The sequence below is a fragment of the Tasmannia lanceolata genome, unplaced genomic scaffold (assembly GCF_043159265.1).
Source record: "Tasmannia lanceolata isolate RefF3 unplaced genomic scaffold, GAP_Taslan_0.1 ptg000037l, whole genome shotgun sequence".
Classification (NCBI taxonomy): Eukaryota; Viridiplantae; Streptophyta; class Magnoliopsida; order Canellales; family Winteraceae; genus Tasmannia; species Tasmannia lanceolata.
The window spans coordinates 16,207,939-16,227,500 of NW_027518714.1; the positions used below are offsets into that span (position 1 = coordinate 16,207,939).

At 35.8% G+C, this 19,562-nt stretch overlaps 1 protein-coding gene across 3 annotated transcripts in view; it reads left to right on the forward strand.

The window, feature by feature from the left end:
• The first annotated feature begins 8,346 nt into the window (after positions 1-8,346).
• LOC143861769 (Pleckstrin homology (PH) and lipid-binding START domains-containing protein) overlaps positions 8,347-19,562 on the forward strand; it is an 18,240-nt gene continuing 7,024 nt past the window's right edge. The window contains exons 1-16 of one of the 3 annotated variants that reach the window (XM_077372685.1): positions 8,347-8,768; positions 12,912-12,986; positions 13,117-13,170; positions 13,296-13,361; positions 13,531-13,592; positions 14,790-14,830; positions 16,042-16,140; positions 16,212-16,258; positions 16,326-16,426; positions 16,786-16,881; positions 16,975-17,039; positions 17,125-17,196; positions 17,328-17,474; positions 17,606-17,931; positions 18,565-18,634; positions 18,762-18,937. In XM_077372685.1, coding sequence (XP_077228800.1) covers positions 8,616-8,768; positions 12,912-12,986; positions 13,117-13,170; positions 13,296-13,361; positions 13,531-13,592; positions 14,790-14,830; positions 16,042-16,140; positions 16,212-16,258; positions 16,326-16,426; positions 16,786-16,881; positions 16,975-17,039; positions 17,125-17,196; positions 17,328-17,474; positions 17,606-17,931; positions 18,565-18,634; positions 18,762-18,937 — 1,650 coding nt within the window. In that variant the 5' untranslated portion in view covers positions 8,347-8,615. Of the gene's footprint in view, positions 8,769-10,060; positions 10,069-12,911; positions 12,987-13,116; positions 13,171-13,295; positions 13,362-13,530; positions 13,593-14,789; positions 14,831-16,041; positions 16,141-16,211; positions 16,259-16,325; positions 16,427-16,785; positions 16,882-16,974; positions 17,040-17,124; positions 17,197-17,327; positions 17,475-17,605; positions 17,932-18,564; positions 18,635-18,761; positions 18,938-19,562 lie in introns of those variants that run through there. The other 2 variants (XM_077372686.1, XM_077372687.1) reach the window with 2 other exon arrangements.

Below are 19,562 nucleotides of genomic sequence, written 5' to 3' on the forward strand. Positions count from 1 at the left end.
AGAGCCTTGGCCATGGCTGCTAATCCGTACTACATTGAATTCACATGATTATGCATCTTTCATTGTACTTTACTGAGTAATTTCATGTACAGTCCTTTGATCTCAGCAAGGTTTTAAATGTCGGATTACTCGTTCTCATCGCCCTTGGCTCAACCAGATACACCTTATATTATGGGTTTTTTGTCACGGTTATAAGTGGTGCCTGCCTAGGTATGGAACTGGGTGAGACACAACATGGTATGAGACAAGTTTAACGGGCATAGCTTTACTCGTTGTACCAGTCATTGAGCTTTTGGCTTACTAGCCAGGTACCTAATATTTCATATTAGAGTAATCACAGCTTCACATGTCATGGAAGGATTAAACTGTGGAGATCAAGAAAAAAACAGTCAGTAAAAGTTATCACAGAGCGGGCTGCCACAGAAGGGGTGACCTACGGAAAGGGCTACCTAAAAATAAGGTTAGAGTGAAAGCCGGGATATAGTAGGTCATGGAGGATGGTAGATGCGGAAGCATGATGGAATATTGTGGTCCTAAGCAAGGGTCTACCTTGGGCTTTTGGAATATTAATTAGGTACCTAATGGTCTTTGGCCAAGAAATTACAGTTTCTGAACAAAAATCTTGCCAATAAGACAAATCAATTGTTGCTGGTGCATCCGCGATCACAAGTAATCATTGATGACCATTTGGGTGATGTCATGATGTTCTATAGGATCAACTGTCTTGATTGATGATCTGGGAAATCATACGGCTGGCCTCTTCTCTTCCTTGGGCCAATCCCTTCTAGTGTAAAAAGAGTAGTCGTGAGTACACTACAAGGAGGTGGCCCGGGAAGAGAATGGGCTGTGTTGAGAAAATCCACCAAGCAAATCCAATCCAATAATGCACAAATTAATGGAAAGTACATAACAAAACAAGCCCCAAAAAAGATGAACACCTACATCCACAGGCGAGAAACACGATCTTCCACTATGAGAAAACAACACATGTTAAGTGTCTAAATAGGTCCCACTAGAATGGAATAAATTGGTTTAGATTTAGAATATATCACCCATCATTAGATTACTTGGATGGTATACTAGGCAGGTAAGGCAGATTAAGCAACTAGGATCTATTTAAATAGTTATCAAGATTAGATTACTCTTTATTTAGTTATTTCAATTGTTATCAGAAGATCTTTCTATGTTTATCACTTGAGTCTTTTATATAAACACTCATTAGCTTCTCTATAATTCAACGAAGAAATCATCTTAGAAATTATATCTTTTTGCACAACGGAAGATTGATCCTTCCCTCGAAGTGGATCAAGAGGCTGATCTTCCCTCTAAGAAGATCAATCGCGTTGCGATCCGATTTGGTTCATAACAATATACAAGGATTACATTGAATTAAACCCACTCTCAACCCAAGACCGTAACTGAGAATAAGCTGAGAAGAAAACCAACAAGAAGAACCCAAGAAAAAACTCTCTTCTCTGTCTTCCGTACTTCTCTTTTTTCTCTCTTATGTCTTTCCCCTCGAGGTAGTCGAGACAACCCAAGCCTCTTGCCGCCAAACACAAAAAGAGCAAAACTCTCTTTATATCTTAGGTTTCCTAAAACCTAAAAGAGAAGTTTCCTATCTTTGCTTTCCATAGAATACCACCATCAAACAAGGCAATTTTCCTTGTGTGGAGCCTTGTAGATCCCTCCAATGGGGGACCCACTTGCCTCTTCAAAAGCTTAGCTACTACTCTCCAACTTTCCTTCAAAACTTTTAAGAAAGCAACAGCAAAGGACAATCTTTCACTCCTCAGCTACGGTTGATATTTTACTGATCCTTCATTATATTGCACCTTCGAGTTACACCCCGCAGTAATAATATTTGGTACAAATATAAAAAGGGGAAATGATATTTCCACCCTTTTTAAGAACATCTTCACCTGATAAAATAATTATACAAAGGGAATGATATCCACACTCCTTTCTTTGATGTACACTTTTCTAATCTCTAGCCAGAGTTTGTTAAATTCCAAAAATGCTATAAATATTCAATTAGAAAAATATAAAATAAATAGAGAAGTGTCATTATCAAAACAAGTTAATGCTGATACTTTTTACTTTTTTTTTTTTTTTTCAGTGCAGTTATAAATGTAATTGGATGGCATGGCTCCAATAATGGGAGGGCCTTGCTGTTAGGTTTTTGTAAGGGCGCACTGTAGTTTAGCATTCCTCATATAATATTTAGAACTTTGATTCAAGTAACAATCCAAGATAATACTTGTGAAGTAGGTACTAGGTAGGTCATGAAAGTAACTGAAAATCTTAATAAAGAAACAGGAAGATGTTAGGCGTGGTTTGGTGAAGAAATTGACTAATTCCGAAATCATATGGGTTTAGAACTTATAATATATGCCTTAGTAATAAATAAATATCAATAAGAGAATGCTTCATTAAAAATCAAGTGAAAGAAAGAAAAAAAAAACCAATTAACTTTCCTCAGATGCCATGTGTCATCTTATGAGCCCTTGCCTGCATTTCCTCTAAGAAGTTAAACCAAATGCCAATTGTCATCTTATGATCCATTGGATCAACTTGCCTCATATGCTTACATGAAGATGAAACATTTCCATTGATCCATGGCATAATTTACCTAATTTTAGTGCATGTCGTTCCATAAGCTCTTTGTCGATGAATGATCAACTCTGAGTAGACACATGGCGCGATTAGATAAATATTAGTAGAGCATCTCTAATCATTGTGCTAAACCTTGTTTTTAGTTTTTGTTAGAGAATAACTAAACCTAACAAGGATATTATATGATGCCAAGTTGATGCCTAGGTAGGTATAGTTCAAGGTGCAACAATCAATTAATGATTTAAGTTAGCATAAGGGAAAATTATTAAAATAAATCTTGAATTAAGTTCTTAACAAGAAATTTAATAATTACTAAGATCACTAGTCATTTTCTTGAAATGTTTTTAAAAAACTATTTTACTCGCTATTGTGCCTGAATTATTGTTTAGGCCCTAATTGGATTGCAGGAAAAATATTTCTTGTGAATTTTTTTTCCTAGGAATTTTTTTTTTTGTCACCACAATCTAATGGGGAATTGATGTTTTTATTTGTGGGGCCAGTTGTGAGAGATGGACCGGAGATGGAGGGACTTGGGAGGATGGGAGTGAGGGGAGCATGAAAAGCTCCTAAAAACTGGGAAAACAATAAGAACACTCTAAATAGGTATTTTCTTTTCACTAGTTTTTAGGGATTTTTGTATGCTATCTCTACTCCCTCCCACCCAATTCTCTCCCTCTACTTTTCTTCTCAGCACCTGTCACACAGTTGGGCCCACCAATATTCCATGGAATAATTTTTCATGGTTGCCAAACGGGGCCTAAAAGTCGCATTAGCGAAGACTTTTTCATTGTTTAATATTTCTTGTTCATAAACTTTAGTAAAGATGGTTTTTGCTATTGTTTTTTCTTAGATTGATTGTTCTTAAGAACATGTTAGCTATCAAAGTAAAACAACTAAATATTAACGAGAAATCTTCTTTTTCAGGCATACTTTCGCTTAATCTATTGAGAAAAAAATTGTAAAAGGTTAACATATATAACTGTTCCTTTCCTTTCTATGAGAAATGGAGAAGAAAATTTAAAAAGGCTCTATTTACCAAATTATGGAAAGTCAAGAGTTTTAATTTCCTTGTTTTGCACTAAAGGCAACCAAAATACGTGAAAAAAGTACCCATGTAGCTTTCATGCAATATTGAATCAGATGCCTTGTTTTAATAAGACACTCCTTCCTTTATTTCACAAGAAAACTGCTAATTAAGAATAGTGGCTATCAGGCTCTATCCCATCAGCTGCTTTTTGGGCCCACATGTGCCACGTGGATGTGATCGGATCTATTGATCCGACTGGTGATCAATAACCCAGTCAATTGCCATTGGTCCCACCTCGATCGGATGATCCTAGCCTAAATTTCCCTAAATTTAAGTTCTCACTAAATGCAGATTTAGATGATCACTGTACGACATGGCAACGATTAATATGGCTTTTAATGATCGCAACCACGATTATGACTGTTGATCAACAGCATTATTTCATAACATGGAAAACCTTCCCAGTTGATGGCGTATACGTAGAGATGGAGAGCAGTGATGGTGATGGTGATGGTGATGGTGATGATGATGGTTGTGTTGATAATGCATGTAAATACTTCTCTAAATCATTGGTATAGGTGGTAGAAAACGATGATAGTAATTGTGATGTAGCATGCATCTATTTCCTAATTAGGAAAAATCATCATATAGATAGGAGTTCAATTATAATGACAGAACATGTATTCTATCTATTCTATTTTCCAACTATAGAATAGAATACATAGTTTATTCTATCTATTCTATTTTCCTAATAGCCCCAAACAGAAAATCTATGCATCTATAGATAACATCTAAGTTTATAATGGAGCGACTTGAATAGACACAAAGCATACTCAAATCTATAATACTCTATTTTTAAACTTTTAACTAAGCTTACTTGTTAAGCTTCTAAAGTAAGTGAAATCTTATTTGGACAAAGTTTACTAATCTGGTTTCTTCTCACAACTCTTTGTTTCAATACTAAAGACGTGTATGAATCAGTTTTGGGCAATCTAAATTATTTTTTAATAATTTTGTCACTTGAGTTCTCCATTTTTAACTCTTAAACTAAGTTTAACTATTAGACTTCGAATGTGCACAAAATTTTATCCAGATGTAATTTTTCTGTCTGGGTTCCTCCTACTGTCCTACAATGTTGTTTCAATACTAAGGACATGTAGAAATCAGTTTTGGATAATATGTCTGTCACCAAGAGATATTTTTATATAATATGTCGTCTGTCACCATTATAATGAACCAAAATAACAGAGAACTTAGGAGCATGGTTTCAAATTTTGGTTTCGGAATGCGTTTCAGTCCTCACTGATGAAATTTTGAAATTTCGGGCGAAATCCAACGAAATCAATTTAAAAGATATTTTAAGTCGTACAAAATTTTGGCCAAAATTACCGAAATTTCGGGATAATATTAAATAAGGGATAAAATCCAGATTTTTTTTGGGATATTCCCTAGATTTCGAAACAAAATTTTGGGGAAAATGAAATTTTGGTCGAAATTTCATACCGTTTCGGGTTTTACCGGATCTTGATTTAGTCTCGACGGATTTCGGTCGAAATTTCAAACCATGTTTAGGAGACAAAAATATCCAAGCTTTTAGGGATGGCTTATAGAAAATTGTCTGTAATTATACCTTTTGCACAACATATGGCGATAAACATTTTTCTATCGTTAAATATTATATTAAAAATATCATACTGTTTATATGTAAAATATTTTAGGAGACGGATTGTAGAAAATCATCTCTAATTTGACAAATATTATTTTCTTCACTAAATATTGTATAAAAAATACCATTAATTTAGTATATGAAAAACTTTTGGCGACAGTCACTAATAACCATTTTTGGCGACGTAACAAGTAAAATGTCTCTGTGTTAAGTACCTTACCATTACACCAAAAGCTCGAGAGCTGATAGAATGCGTTAGGCAAGGCTCTTTAAACCTGTCATATACCAGGCTGGGTCCCACCCAATCCCATACCTAGGTGGTCAGAGGCCCCACATATGACCGTAACATACCACCACCCTTCCGAATCTGCCATCCTCGGCGACCTAAGCAAGGCCCTTTATACATGTCCCATACCAAGCTAGGTCCCACCCAGTCCCATACCTAGGTGGGCTGAGCCCCCACGCAGGACCATAACATACCACCATGCTTCCGCACCTGCCGTTCTCGGCGGCCCACTCTGTGACGGCTTTCACTCTGGCCTTCTTTCTAAGTAGTCATTTCCACAGGTCGCCCCTTCCGTGGCAACCCACACTGTCTACTTTCACTTTGGCTTTTTACTATGTAAATCTTTTCTAGTTATTCCTCTCTACAAATCTCGCCCCCTGCTATGACTCAAACACGAGACTTGGTGATTGCTCTGATACTAAATATTAGGTAACTTATCAATACGCCAAAAGCTTTAAAGCTAATGGAACGCTTTAAGCAAGGCCTTTTAAACCTGTCCCATACCAGGCTAGGTCCTACATAGTCCCATACCTAAGCGGATCTTAACGCTCTAAATCGTTATAATGGCAACAGATACATTTTTGCCTCTAAATATTATATAAAATTACCATACTTTTTTATATAAAAATCTTTTTAGCTATCATTTGTAAAAAGAGAGATGAGAGAGGTACATGGATTTTAATGACTGGAGTTCCTGTTGACCAAGTAGAAATAGACAGATGAGAGAGACAGAGAGATGAACTTTGATTGTATGGAGTCCATGTTGACCAAGGAGAGAGAGAGAGGGATTGAACACCGCCCACTTGGAAGCTTAGAGACCGGTAAGTCTCGTTTTAACTGAAAAACCTCTGTTTCTTTCTCTGTCCACACCTCCCCCTTTCGACTCGGCTTTGGCCCATCTCCCACCGGGAAAAATACTTATTTATTTATTTTTTATATACATTTATTTGTTATCGTATGTTAACGGCTGTTCTAATTGATTTTTTAAAAAAGCAATCCAAAACCATTCAAAAAATATGTTTAATAAAGCTTGAGTGCCATTATAAAAAAATAGGAGTGTGGATGTGATGTCACTTCTCTTACCACTCAAACACGTTACGTAACGAAATCATATTTTTTGATATATTCCGATGTTCTGAGGAAGCTGACGTCGGAAAAAACTTGACTAAAAAGTCTAAAATGCCCCTTACCATTGTGGCAAGATGTAGTATTTGAAACTTTCAAAAGATAGTAAAAAATCATTTATCTTTTAGAAAAATTCTCTAATTATTTCCACTTGACTATAATGCCCCTATTCTTCTTTTTTGTTTCCGTGGTGCTTTTCTAAATTTTAACCCCCTTATTTTGGTCATTTCCACCCTCTCTTTCTTCATCCATCACCTTTTACAATCCTTAGCTGTGATGCTTCATAGGGGGTTTGATGGTGTAAACTTAGAAAAGGAAGCATTAACAAACTTAGAACCTTTTCTAATTAATGCATCCACTTCTTTTGAAACTTTAGTTTTTAATAAGTTTTTGGTAAAAGTTGTTATTATTGAATAGAAAATCTAATTAATTATCTCTTATATAAACCTTATTCGATTGAGACAATCTATCAGTTATTTACATACACTAATCCAAATAGAAATCATATTTGAGACACAAAAGAGTCATTTTGAATGAGTTACAATCTCAATTTTTATGATGCAATTCATGAAAGGCCAGATCGAGTTGAGCCAATTCAACTCATGACCCGAATTGGATTTGTGAAAATCAATTTACCAATACCCATTTGAGTGAAATTGAGTATTTGAACAAAATCAAATTTCCAATACCCATTTGAATAAAACTCTGAGTTTTGAGTCTTTAAACCATAGTTACTAGGAAACCCAATTTGGGTTGTAGTACTTGCTTCTTAAAAATATATCCATAGTGAGTACAAAACTGCTGGAAAGCATGTGTCCTAAAAATAATAAGGGCATGTTTGGCTACCATGAATTTTTTCTTTCATGATAAATTAGCTTCCCCAGACTTGAGGGCTAGGAACATAATAGAGAACATGAACTTGGATATGAGAGAATGGAAGAACATGATCCAAGTAGACGAACCCAACTAGTGTCAGGATTAGGCTTAGTCAATTTGAGCTAGGAGATCCTTTCACCTTCTTCATGAAAACTTTCTAGCATTTAATTGTCACGTAAGTGCTTTTTAGGGACTGTAAAAACCCTTTTACAGCTCTTTAAATATAAAAGACAAGAAACAGGAGTGTCATGTATCAAAACATGTTTGTGTTGAAATCATTTCCCTAAATAAATTGGGAAATAATTGTTTCACCCCCTCTTAAGAGTTTTCACCCTAATTGTTGTATTTCCTAATAATGGCTACATTTCCACATTTTTCGTTTGTCATTTTCTTTATTTTAATAAAAGATGACCAAAAAGGGGTGGAAATACTAGAAAAGGGAGTGGAAATATAATTTTTTTTTTTTTTAGTAAAAAAACAACCAAAATGGGGTGGAAAAACTAGAAAGGGAGTGGAAATACCATTTCACAACCAAAACGGGGTGGAAATACTAGAAAAGGCGTGGAAATATCATTTCAGGTTTGGGGGAAATTATTTTCCGGGTTTCTCAATTTCTCTACATGTTAATGATGTATACCAATTTTTAAAAAAAGAAGGGTCAATTCAGTCATTTTGCTGAAAAACTTTTCTCTGACAATTCCTTGTCTCATATATGCTAAATTCAGTAACTTTAACAGAGATAAAGAAAGGGAAAAAAGAGAGAGAGAGAGCGAGAGAGCGAGAGAGAGAGAGAGCGAGAGACATTTTCTTGCAAATTCAAGAACCCAAGGGGGCGGAATTTTCTGTAAATGATTCTCTGATTCCCTTAGTTGGGATCAGAGAATCATTTCATCTCTCATTTATTCCCATTATAAACACATATCATTTATTTCTGCTGTTGTAATTCAGCAGAACTTTAAATTTTCATGGATTTTAGCTTCTAAAAGGAGATAAAGAATAACAGGGAAGAAGGATTTCAAATGGGTATTTCGAAGAAGGGTGAGAAAATGGAAGGTTGGCTGTATCTCATTCGATCCAATCGGTTTGGATTGCAATATTCGAAAAAGCGGTATTTTGTTCTTGAAGATAGCTCCCTCAATTGCTTCAAATCCACACCATTATCAAGGATAGAGGTATTTGGGTTTTTTCTTTTTCCATTTGATAGAAAGACAATCAATAATTTGATTTTAAAGCTGCTCTCAAAATTTATGCCCTGTTCGTTTAAGATTATGACAATCGATTGTGAGTGCCAAGCCGATTATTGGACTCAAATTTAGACGTAATTTTGAGTTCAATAATCGGTTTGGCTCTCACAATCGGTTATCATAGGGCCTTATGTTGATATGTATTTATTTTTGTTGGTATGGATTTGTATCTATTAAACACATTGGAAGAGGCAATGGAAGAGGAATTCTCCTCGGATGATCTCTAAGGAAATTTGGTGAATATGAATGTACGCCCGTAGAGACACCTTTAGATTTTGAGAAGAAATTTGATCAATATGATTATATGAATGTACACCCGTAAAGACACCTTTAGACTATTAGAAGAAATTTGGTTAATATGAATGTACACCTGGAAAGATACCTTTATTTTCTTCTTTTTTTGGTTTCTGTTTCAAAGCGGATTTTATTTTTTCCTCGGAAATGATCCACCCTTATCAGGTTTTTTTTTTAATGGGTACGCTGTGGTTTGGTGGGGACCCCTACCGGTTTATTTGATAAAGAGAAAGATTATACGATACAAGGCACAAAAGCCATCCGTAACTCGGAACATGTGAGAGAGGAAGAACCAAGGCTCCGCACATATGAGCAATGAACACTAAGCCTAAGAGATCTAAATGCTCAGTACTTGTTAGTTACATAATTAGCTAATTTGGCATGGGTATGTTGGGCTCTTTGTGACCATTTTGGCCAATTTTTCTTGTGAACTTAACTAACTGCCATGATTCATTTGATTCTTCAAGTTCTGGATTCTCTTCTTCACTATCCTCTTACTCTTATCAGGGTTTGTTGATATTAAACTACAGCATTTTATGTATTTTTTAAATTTTTATTTTTTCAATTTGTTTGGTATGAACAAGCCACTTATAGGGGCTGAGCTACATGTAGAATAAGGGGGGGCAGCTGCCCTATTGAGTTGGGCCAAGCTCCAGGCCCAACTCAATTGGACCCAGCCTTATGTATAACGGCTATAACCTACACCCCTTATATATAGTGCCCCCCTTATGTATATAACCTGGCCCCCTTATGTATAAATCTTGGCTCTGCCACTGGCCACGTAACAGAGGTCTTTTATTTTTATTTTTATTTTTTGAAAATTAGAGGTCTTTTATGATTACTAGTTTTTATCTGTGCCAAGCTAGGGGCAGGAAACAATGGATTTCCATGCTATTTCTCAATCTCGTTGATATGAATGACCTAAGTCGGGGAAGTAGGTCTTCAAATTTTTTTTTTCATTTTTCTTTATGCTTAAATGATAGGGAATGATACATCATTTATTGGTTTGCTAGATTCATAGTTGTTGTGGATAACCCAAGTTGCAAAGAGGGGTTTAATGGATTTTGTTTTCCTTTTTTCATGCTAAAATGATGAAAACAATGGAGTGTTGAGATATTTTCCCATGAACAAATATTTTGGAAATTATGGTTTTTTTTCTCTCCTCTGCATAAGGATAAAGTGGACGCAGCTTTGAGTTGTTTTCGTGGATTTTAAGGTGATCTGTGTGGATTTTGATTGTTTGATATTAATCATGAATATCCTGTGCCATAAAAATGGTACATCTCATTTTCTTTTTTTTTTTTTTTTTTTTTGTCTTTGCCTAGAATGATCTACAATAATGTACTTTAGACGTGTTCTGTAATAATTAATGGTACTTTATTACCAATGACGAAGGAAGTACACAATATCCAAACTAGAAACAGAGGAACCGCTTTGAAGGGGAACATAGAATTAGCTATAGAGGAAGAAAGCCTCAACTCCTGCCTTCGCTTGAGCTCTCTTATATTTTTAAATCCCGTTGGACATTGTAGAATTGTGGAAGAAAACCTTCATCATATTCATGATTTTTTGTTTGTCCTGTTGTTGCCTAGTCTATGTTGTTTGCATACCATCTCAGCCTTTGTTCATCTTTGGGTTTCTTTATTTTGAAGTTGATGACCTACGGTTTATGGATTTTGTGATGTGATATTTGTTAGAGTAATTAGGTCAAGCAAGAGGTTGCTTGAAGCATTACACCCAAGGTATCTAATTTGGAATACCAAGTTTGTTGCCTCCAGCCCCTATATATATTAGATACACTAGGGTTTTAATAGGTTAGTGGGCTCTACCCCAAATAGGCCCACTACACCGGTCCATTATCTTATTGGGCTTATATTAGAACATACATGGGCTATATTATATACCCAACAATCTCCTCCTATGTTCTACATATAGCACAATCCAATAGATAGATAGTGTAATGTTCAAAACAAAATATTGAATCATCCACATCACCATATGGTTTATATCATAAAAGATCTGTAATCCAACTGAAAACATGAATCCTTTTATGACAAACCAAGAGTTTTAGATATACAACAAGCTAAACTCAACCAAAAGGTAGTTTCACATATAAGTGAACCCCACTGATCTTAGATGAATTCATTCATGAGGTATGATTCTCATCGAGATCCAAAATAAAGTTCCACAAAAAAGTGAACTCTATGCATATTGAAATGTAAGCATAGTCTTTATGACTTTAGAAGATTTACTCATCAAGTAAGTCATCTTCATCAAAGTCCAAATCAAGACAAGCTCCTCCTTTTCGCCAATCCCTTTGAATTACCAAATATGGATTTCATGAAAATGAATCCAATCATTTGTATAAAACACTAAAGTATTTAGTTCTACCTGAAGAAGAACTTAGTACAATTCCATAATTCACGAAAGTATCTAGTTCTACCTGAAGAAGAACTTAGTACAATTCAAAATGGCTGAAAAAGTATCAGTATCACTCTCACCATAAGCATCATTGTCAAGTTTCAATAAAGAACAAGACCTAAACAGCTTCTTTTGCAATAACCATTCCTAATTGTCAAGTTTCATTAAAGAACAAGACCAAATAGTTTCTTTTGCAAAGAACCATTTCATGTTTCTTTTTGGAATGTTACAGTCATCTTATCCATATTTGAGTTAAGCTGTATCATCAAGTTTGGAATGTACAACCTTTCCCAGAAATGACATGTCATCAAATGTGGAATGACACACAATAACTGTAAACATTGTCGAAACATATCAAGTGCTTATCTTGGCCAAAAGGGAGATTCGAAGATTCAAAATAACATGGATGTAGGTTAAGTCCTGTCTATGTAGACTTTAACCCCATCTCCCCCACAGTTTTGAATATTCGATCTTTGGTCAGCCCCTATATGAGAGCAACGACCATATTATCCTTCGATTTCGTATCAATCAAAGTGATAATCTCGTGTTCTTGAGATAATTCAGCATGGTATTTTCAGCCTAAGATGCCTCCTCTTACCATTAAAGAGTGAGTTCTTCACAATCGTAATTGTAGCTTGATTATCACAGAACACACTTAAGGAACTAATCCTTAACTGGGTCAGTGGAATGTCCATAACCATAATCAAAATCTTTATCTCCTCTGCTTTCATTTGCAACTGAAGCTAGAGCTAAAGTTCCAATTCGACTTCCACACAACTGCAGTAGATTTGCTGTCCCCTGATTCTGATCCCCATGATTCATGGTATTCCAAATTAGATACCTTGGGTGTAATGCTTCAAGATTGTTAGAGTAATTAGGTTAAGCAAGAGGTTGCCTGAAGCATTACACCCAAGGTATCTAATTTGGAATACCAAGTTTGTTGCCTCCAGCCCCTATATATATTAGATACACTAGGGTTTTAATAGGTTAGTGGGCTCTACCCCAAATCGGCCCACTACACCGGTCCATTATCTTATTGGGCTTATATTAGAACATACATGGGTTATATTATATACCCAACAATATTACCAAAAGCAAAAAGGAGGGAATAGAAGATCAAATGACATTGAATTTTGTAACTAATTCAATCCATAAACCACAGACATTGAGAATTTTCTAGGGGAGTATATTTTATCAATGGGGGAGCTGTTTTACGATTTTTGAATAAAAACTATTTTAAAAATTGTTTTAGGAATTTTGAATTAAATTTATTTTAAAATTGTATTTGCTTGTATTTCCATATGCCTTCTGTAGTTCCTGGAATTTGGAACTTAAACAAATCTATTCTTTTATCAGGATCCCATAAGAAGTGCAGTAATTGATTCCTGCATACGTGTCACAGACAATGGCAGAGAGAGCATTAACAGAAAGGTAAGGACCTTGTTAACGCTATTTTTTCATTTGGAAAATTGTTAGTTTATTTCGCTACCAATTTTTTTTCCAATCTACATTGTGGCAAATTTATGGTACCCAGCTAAAAAATGGTTGGTGCAACTTGCAGGTTTTCTTCATTTTTACACTATATAACGCCTCAAATCATGATGATCGCCTCAAGGTGTGGTAGACTTGTTAAACTAAAAAATATATTTTTGATTTCCAATTCATGTTTAATTTCACCTATATTTATATTCATATAACACCTCATTGGTTCTTAAATGTATCCGGATTTCTATTTTGCAGTTGGGTGCTCGGAGCTCAGAAGAAGCAGCAAGATGGATTCATTCCTTTAAGGCTGCTGCACTAAAGGTTCCAAACTACAAATGTTTGCTAACCTACCACAAAGATTATTTGAGATGCCTTTATTTCAATTCAATTTTTTTTCTTAACATAACAGCTGACCTGAATTCCTTTTTTTTTTTTTTTTTGAATGGTAAGAGAAGACCTGAATTCTTGAATAATGATCTTTAAATTCCAGGAGTCTTCAAACCATGGAGAGAATGTTGTGGCTTGTTCCAAAAGAAAGTGGCAGTCTTTTAGGTAAGTTATACATATATGACTGTGTCTTTACATTTTCATAAAGAGCAGTACCTTCCAATTATTAACTTATATTCCTTTTCATTTCAGCCAGTGACATCAAATAGACAGCAACATTTCTTTTCTAAACAATTACATATGCTGTAGTTTCTGATAATTGAGACCAAATAATTGTTATAGACAATTGTATATTGAAATATATACAATTGAGACCAACATAAAAATTTGATGGAATGGCCCAGCCCAAAATAGGATAGTTAATGTATGTGATGCTTTCCATTTGTATGAATCGCCATCATATCACTATACTTCATATTAGCCTAGAATTCGCTTCTAGCAATATAGCCAATTAGCCATCCCTACCCTCTCACATCAATCCCACGAGTCTCATATCCATTCTCATTCAATCACGTGGGGGTGCGAGTAAAAATAGAAAAACTCACATTGGGTTTAGAGATATTCATGCTCGTAAACCTCATGTCGACATCTCCACCACACCACACCACACCACCTCTCTCCAGTCTCCAATCCTATCTTGTTGCCCAAATTAAAAATATCAACAAGGGGGGTCTTCTCATTCATCAAATAATTTGAATCTCGCGTATGTCGTTCGTTGGCATTATAAACCAAGGGAGACATCTTCCTGTCATCTTCTACTGCGATAGTGGAGTGAACAAAGTAAGATTTTTCCTTGGCGCGGGATGGATCTCGATGGAGACTATCTCGAATGCTTTGTTGACTTGAAGTCCTAAGGAATTGTGAGAGACGGTGGGCTGGACATCATAAACGAGCGCTGAAAGGTCTGCTTCACGACTGGAGGCTAATTGGACGAGCAGCTTCAATGGTCCCATGAGATGGTAAACAGTGAACACGACGAGCAGTACCCACATCACCCACTTGGGGGCCATTGTGAACCAAACGACAATGATATTTCCCAACGTGAACATATAGACATTTGGTTTCATTTTTACCATCTAATATGAAATCTTCTGTGCTAGTAAGTCGAGAAAGGGCAATGTTGTTTTTAAGAAAAAAATCTTCATCAACCCATATGAAATATTAAATGTGGTGGATGGAGAAAAAGTGGCGTAGGGGTGGAAATATAATTTCCCTATGTATATGTGTATATATACTTGTATATCTATACCTTATAGTTTTGATTGCTTTTTTTTATTCACTGATATGTATTTCTAATGACAGGTTAAGCCGTAACAAGGGGACCCGTCGCATGAAGTCCATAGGTGAGGTTGTTTTTAAGTTATATGTCTATTTCTATGTAAATTAAATGATGTCCGAGGTGTCAGACATGATGACCAAAAAACCTGAAATGTTGACGCAGCTGAATAGTTATATGGTAATATTGAATGATATGTTATTACATAAATATAATTTTTAAAACCGGAAGATATAGAATATTGAATTCCGTTCAAAGGAAGTGCGCTAAAACTATCTAAGATAGTATGTAAATATACCAATAAAAGAAATCAGTTTCTTTTTCCCAATATCAAATTTTATATGTTTTAGATGCATGTGACTGATATGATTTTTCTTTTAATGGAGCGTCTTTGTTACCTTGCTTTCTTTCAATGAACATTATACTATAACGGTATAACCTAAGTGGCAATTATTTCCAATAAGTTCAGTTTACGACATTCATATTGAAATGATACCAAGACAATAATTTGCAGATAAACTGAAGTTATTTTGACATGAGTTTCTATATGGTGTCCACACGTAGGGCACTCATTCGGTTTTTTTGCAAATACAGTTTGGCGCTCCTTGTTGGAAGATCCAAACCATTCATTTGTTGGTCCCAACGTAAATAGGTTGTGCCCCAAAAATCATCTCCATAGGATGATCCTAACCTTCTGATCTGCAGAGGTTTCTATACGGTGCTGTCTCTCTAAGATTGGAGTTTAGGATCATACTATGGAGATGGTTTAGGGGGCCGACTTATTTATGTTGGGGCCTAACTAATGAATGGTTCGTATCATGAAGGTGGACCCTACTGTATTTTTTTTACGAATATGAACCCTCCATGCAGACACCATATAAAAACTCATCATGAGAAGTGCCTGCAGATTTTATTATCGCAATAATGTGGAGAGAAGATTATGTCATTTTTCATTTTTTATATATAAATCCATACAAAATTTATTTATTTTTAAATTTCCATTTTTATTTTTTTATTTTCTGCAATAAATTCCTGATATATTCCCGATAAAAAGATTAAATTTTGTAATTATCTTGATAAATGCCTAAGCCGATAAATTCCTGAGAACAATATTTGTCACTATAATTATAACTATGATGAATTGGCAATTTTATTCCACTAAATGAAGGATTTAGCCTAGTGGGTCTTATAATAGTGGCACTTTTTCTTCTTTCTATTGTAATTAGAAATGTTTTGAACTTTTGATGTTATGCTCAAATGTCTTTCCTTCTGTGACAGACCTTCTTGAATGGACTGTTTATTCATCGGTTCACCCTGAGCCAATGAGATCTGATGTCGTTGCCCCTTCTCCTTGGACAATATTTGGCTGTCAAAATGGTAAGATTTTGTTTTTTCTTTGTTATTCAGATTAGCTATGCATCCATGCTTAACTTTGAAAATTTATGCAGGTTTGCGGCTATTTAAAGAGGCAAAAGATAGGGATTTCCGTGGGAAGGTAACTATCTAATAGTGTGTAAAGGTAACTGGTCAGTCAGATTACTGAAATGTGCTTCTATTCTCAGCATTGGGATGACCATCCAGCAGTTATGGCAGTGGGGGTGGTTGATGCAGCTTCGGAGGCTGTTTTTCAGACACTCATGTCTCTTGGTCCATCGAGATCAGAGTAAGATTGATAGGTCTTTCATCCAAGGATTTAAATTTCGGTTTTCGGTGGGAATTTCGGCCAAAATCATGGAAAATTTGGTAAAAAATTTCGGTGGAAATTTCGGTAATTTTGGCTATTTCGGTCGAAAGTGTGTAAACAACCTGGAAATTTCGGCAAAATTTTGCCAAAATCATGTAAAAAACAGAGTCAATGTGCTTCCGGTTTCGGTCCAAACCGAAACCGAAACCGAAATATTTCGGCCCAAATTTTGGATTTCGGCCAAAATTTAAAACTATGCTTTCATCTGTCTTCCTGACTTGAAGCTTTGTTCTTATCATGTAAACATGTTTTGTTGAACCCCACAAATTTTCATGCAGATGGGACTTCTGTTTTTTTCGGGGTAGTGTGGTCGAGCACCTCGATGGTCATACTGACATTATTCATAAGCAGCTGAATAGTGATTGGTTACCTTGGTCAGATTCTAAACCTCTCAAAGTTTTTAGATAGGTTTCCAAATGTATTTTTTAGATGCGGCATTGATATAATAACATCGTCAATGTTTGCAGGGGGATGAAACGGAGAGATTTGCTTTTACGGCGTTATTGGAGGAGGGAAGATGATGGATCATATGGTAATTATTACCCTAAGGGAGGTCAAAAATACTATCTGGCCTTAAAGACTGGTTCTAAACTGACTTTGCTTTTGATGTGTCGCAGTAATTCTATACCATTCTGTGTTTCACAAAAAATGTCCACCTCAGAGAGGCTATATTCGGGCCTGCCTTAAAAGTAATGTATGCTTTGAATTTTAAAATAAGAAATGTTTTTCTTTCCAATTCATGTGAATATGCACATGTTTTGGCTATAGACAACTCAAAAGATTTCTAACATAGAAATGTAATGTTTATATTCTCTTGCAGGTGGAGGATATGTTATATCTCCTGTGAACCAAGGGAAACAATCAGTTGTTAAGCACATGCTTGCGATAGATTGGAAATTTTGGAAGTCTTATCTACTTACGTCATCCGCGAAATCTATAACCATCCAAATGCTAGGGAGAGTAGCAGGTATTGTTTTACTGATGAAGCACTGTGATGCTTTAATCCTGTATACTTACACACACAACATATATGATATTTCTGTTCAAAATCTTCAGAGGATGAAACAACCATGCATGTTGCTATTTTATTTTTTGCAGCGCTGAGAGAATTGTTGAAAGCCAAATTAGGAAACTACCCATTCTCTGATTTCTCATCAGGTGAATTTGCAAAAGAGATTGGGTTGCCACAGAGTGAAAAGGAGAACATCAAGGTTGAAGTTCAATCACAGACAGAAAATAGGATCAGTCAAGATTTAACAGAAGAAGAGGCACAGAAATCATCTACCAAATCTGCAAGTCTAGGTGGATCATTCCTTCAACTGAATGATGCTAGTGATGAGTTCTTTGATGTTCTCGAACGATCAGAGTGCGAACAACCGGAGACTTCATGGACCTCCGATGGGGAAACAGAAATGTACTCTCAGGTACTTAGCTGTCATAAACCGCTTTGCTATTTTGTATTAGAGAGGTGAGGTTTTACTATCACTAAGTAGTTTTAATCATTGCTCAAAAACTTGGATCCATCTTTGGAATCACTCACTGTATTTCCTAGTTAGGCTCCGTCAAATCAGTGAAATGCGTGTGGTTTGCTGAACGGGTCCAGTCCAACTTTCTAACAGAATTGGAGTTTGGACTCCATTCTCAAATGTGGAGCTAAACTGAGTCGACTAGCTTGCTTGGAACTATAGTTTCAGCCTTTGGAGCAGTTATTTTTTCTCTGAAATTTTACTGTTCTTACATAACGTGTGACTTCAAAATATCAAACTATGTCAGAAAAAAAATATCGGTGCACTATTTGTTCATAAATTTATATTTACTTATCCTCCATTTCATGGACTTGCTTCTGAAAACTTATTATTTTTTCTTGTTTGGGTTTCAAATGCTTTGTACTTTATTTTGATCTGTATGGTAATTACATTTATACAATTTGTCAAAATGTTGTATTTCATAAGCGTTCAATGCATGTTTGTTTGTCATGTTGTATTAATTTTACTTCAAAGGTAATTTTACTATGAGTTTCAATTTTTCATCTAATTCTCTCATTGTGGCATCAACAGGTGCACGATCCACTCCTTCCCAAGCTATCAACAGCTGTGGGTTTTGTGAAAAAATTGCATGATCTTGCAGGTGGGTTTGTTAAGGTTAATAGATGTTCATATTATCTGAGTTATAAAGATGACAGACATTTCTTGGCATTACCTTTCTTGAATGAGATGGTTTAGTATTAATAACATGAGATTTTTCTACTTTGCAGTCCAGAAGAAAGGTTACATGGATTTACAGGAGGTGGCAAGGGAAGATGCCATGTCATGCATATATGGAGCAACTCTTCCAAAAGACCCAACTTGTACTTCAGCTTGCACTTGGTCAACAGCAGACCCGTCCACATTTCTTCTCCGCGGAGAAAATTATCTTCGAGACCGTAAGAAGGTACCCTTCTATTCTAGAAATCAAATGCATCTTTACCACCTAGGGGGAAACAATCCTTTTGTTATTGTTTCCATGTTGGTGGAGGGTCCTTTTTCTTTTGGAAAGTATCGGAAAGGAAAGCAAGATAATGTTTGCAAGGGATGTGGCTCAAAATACTATGGAGCCACCACTAGAGCAAATAATGCATCATTCGATATAGATAGGGAAGCAATACTAGCCGGCCCCACTTAGGTTTATGCAACAAACAGTACACTTACAAGGCCCACAATACGTGTTGATGCTTCATTTGGAAGACGAGTCTAATGTGTGAATTGTCAGGAACAGTTTCAAGTTTTCCAATGTCACTTTAAAATCTGCCTTCACGATAGGAGTTTTAAACTTTCAAAACATCTTGGATCTTCAAAAATGAAAAAAGTGCCAATCCAAAAAAGAAGAACACACACACACACACACACACACACTAAGTTGAAGGGAAAGTTTTATAAGACAGCTGTGAGGCCAGCCATGCTGTACGGTTCAGAATGTTGGCCCACCAAGAAACAACATGTGCATAAGATGAGTGTAGCGGAGATGCGAATGCTTAGATGGATGTGCAGCCACACAAGGTTAGATCGAATTAAAAATG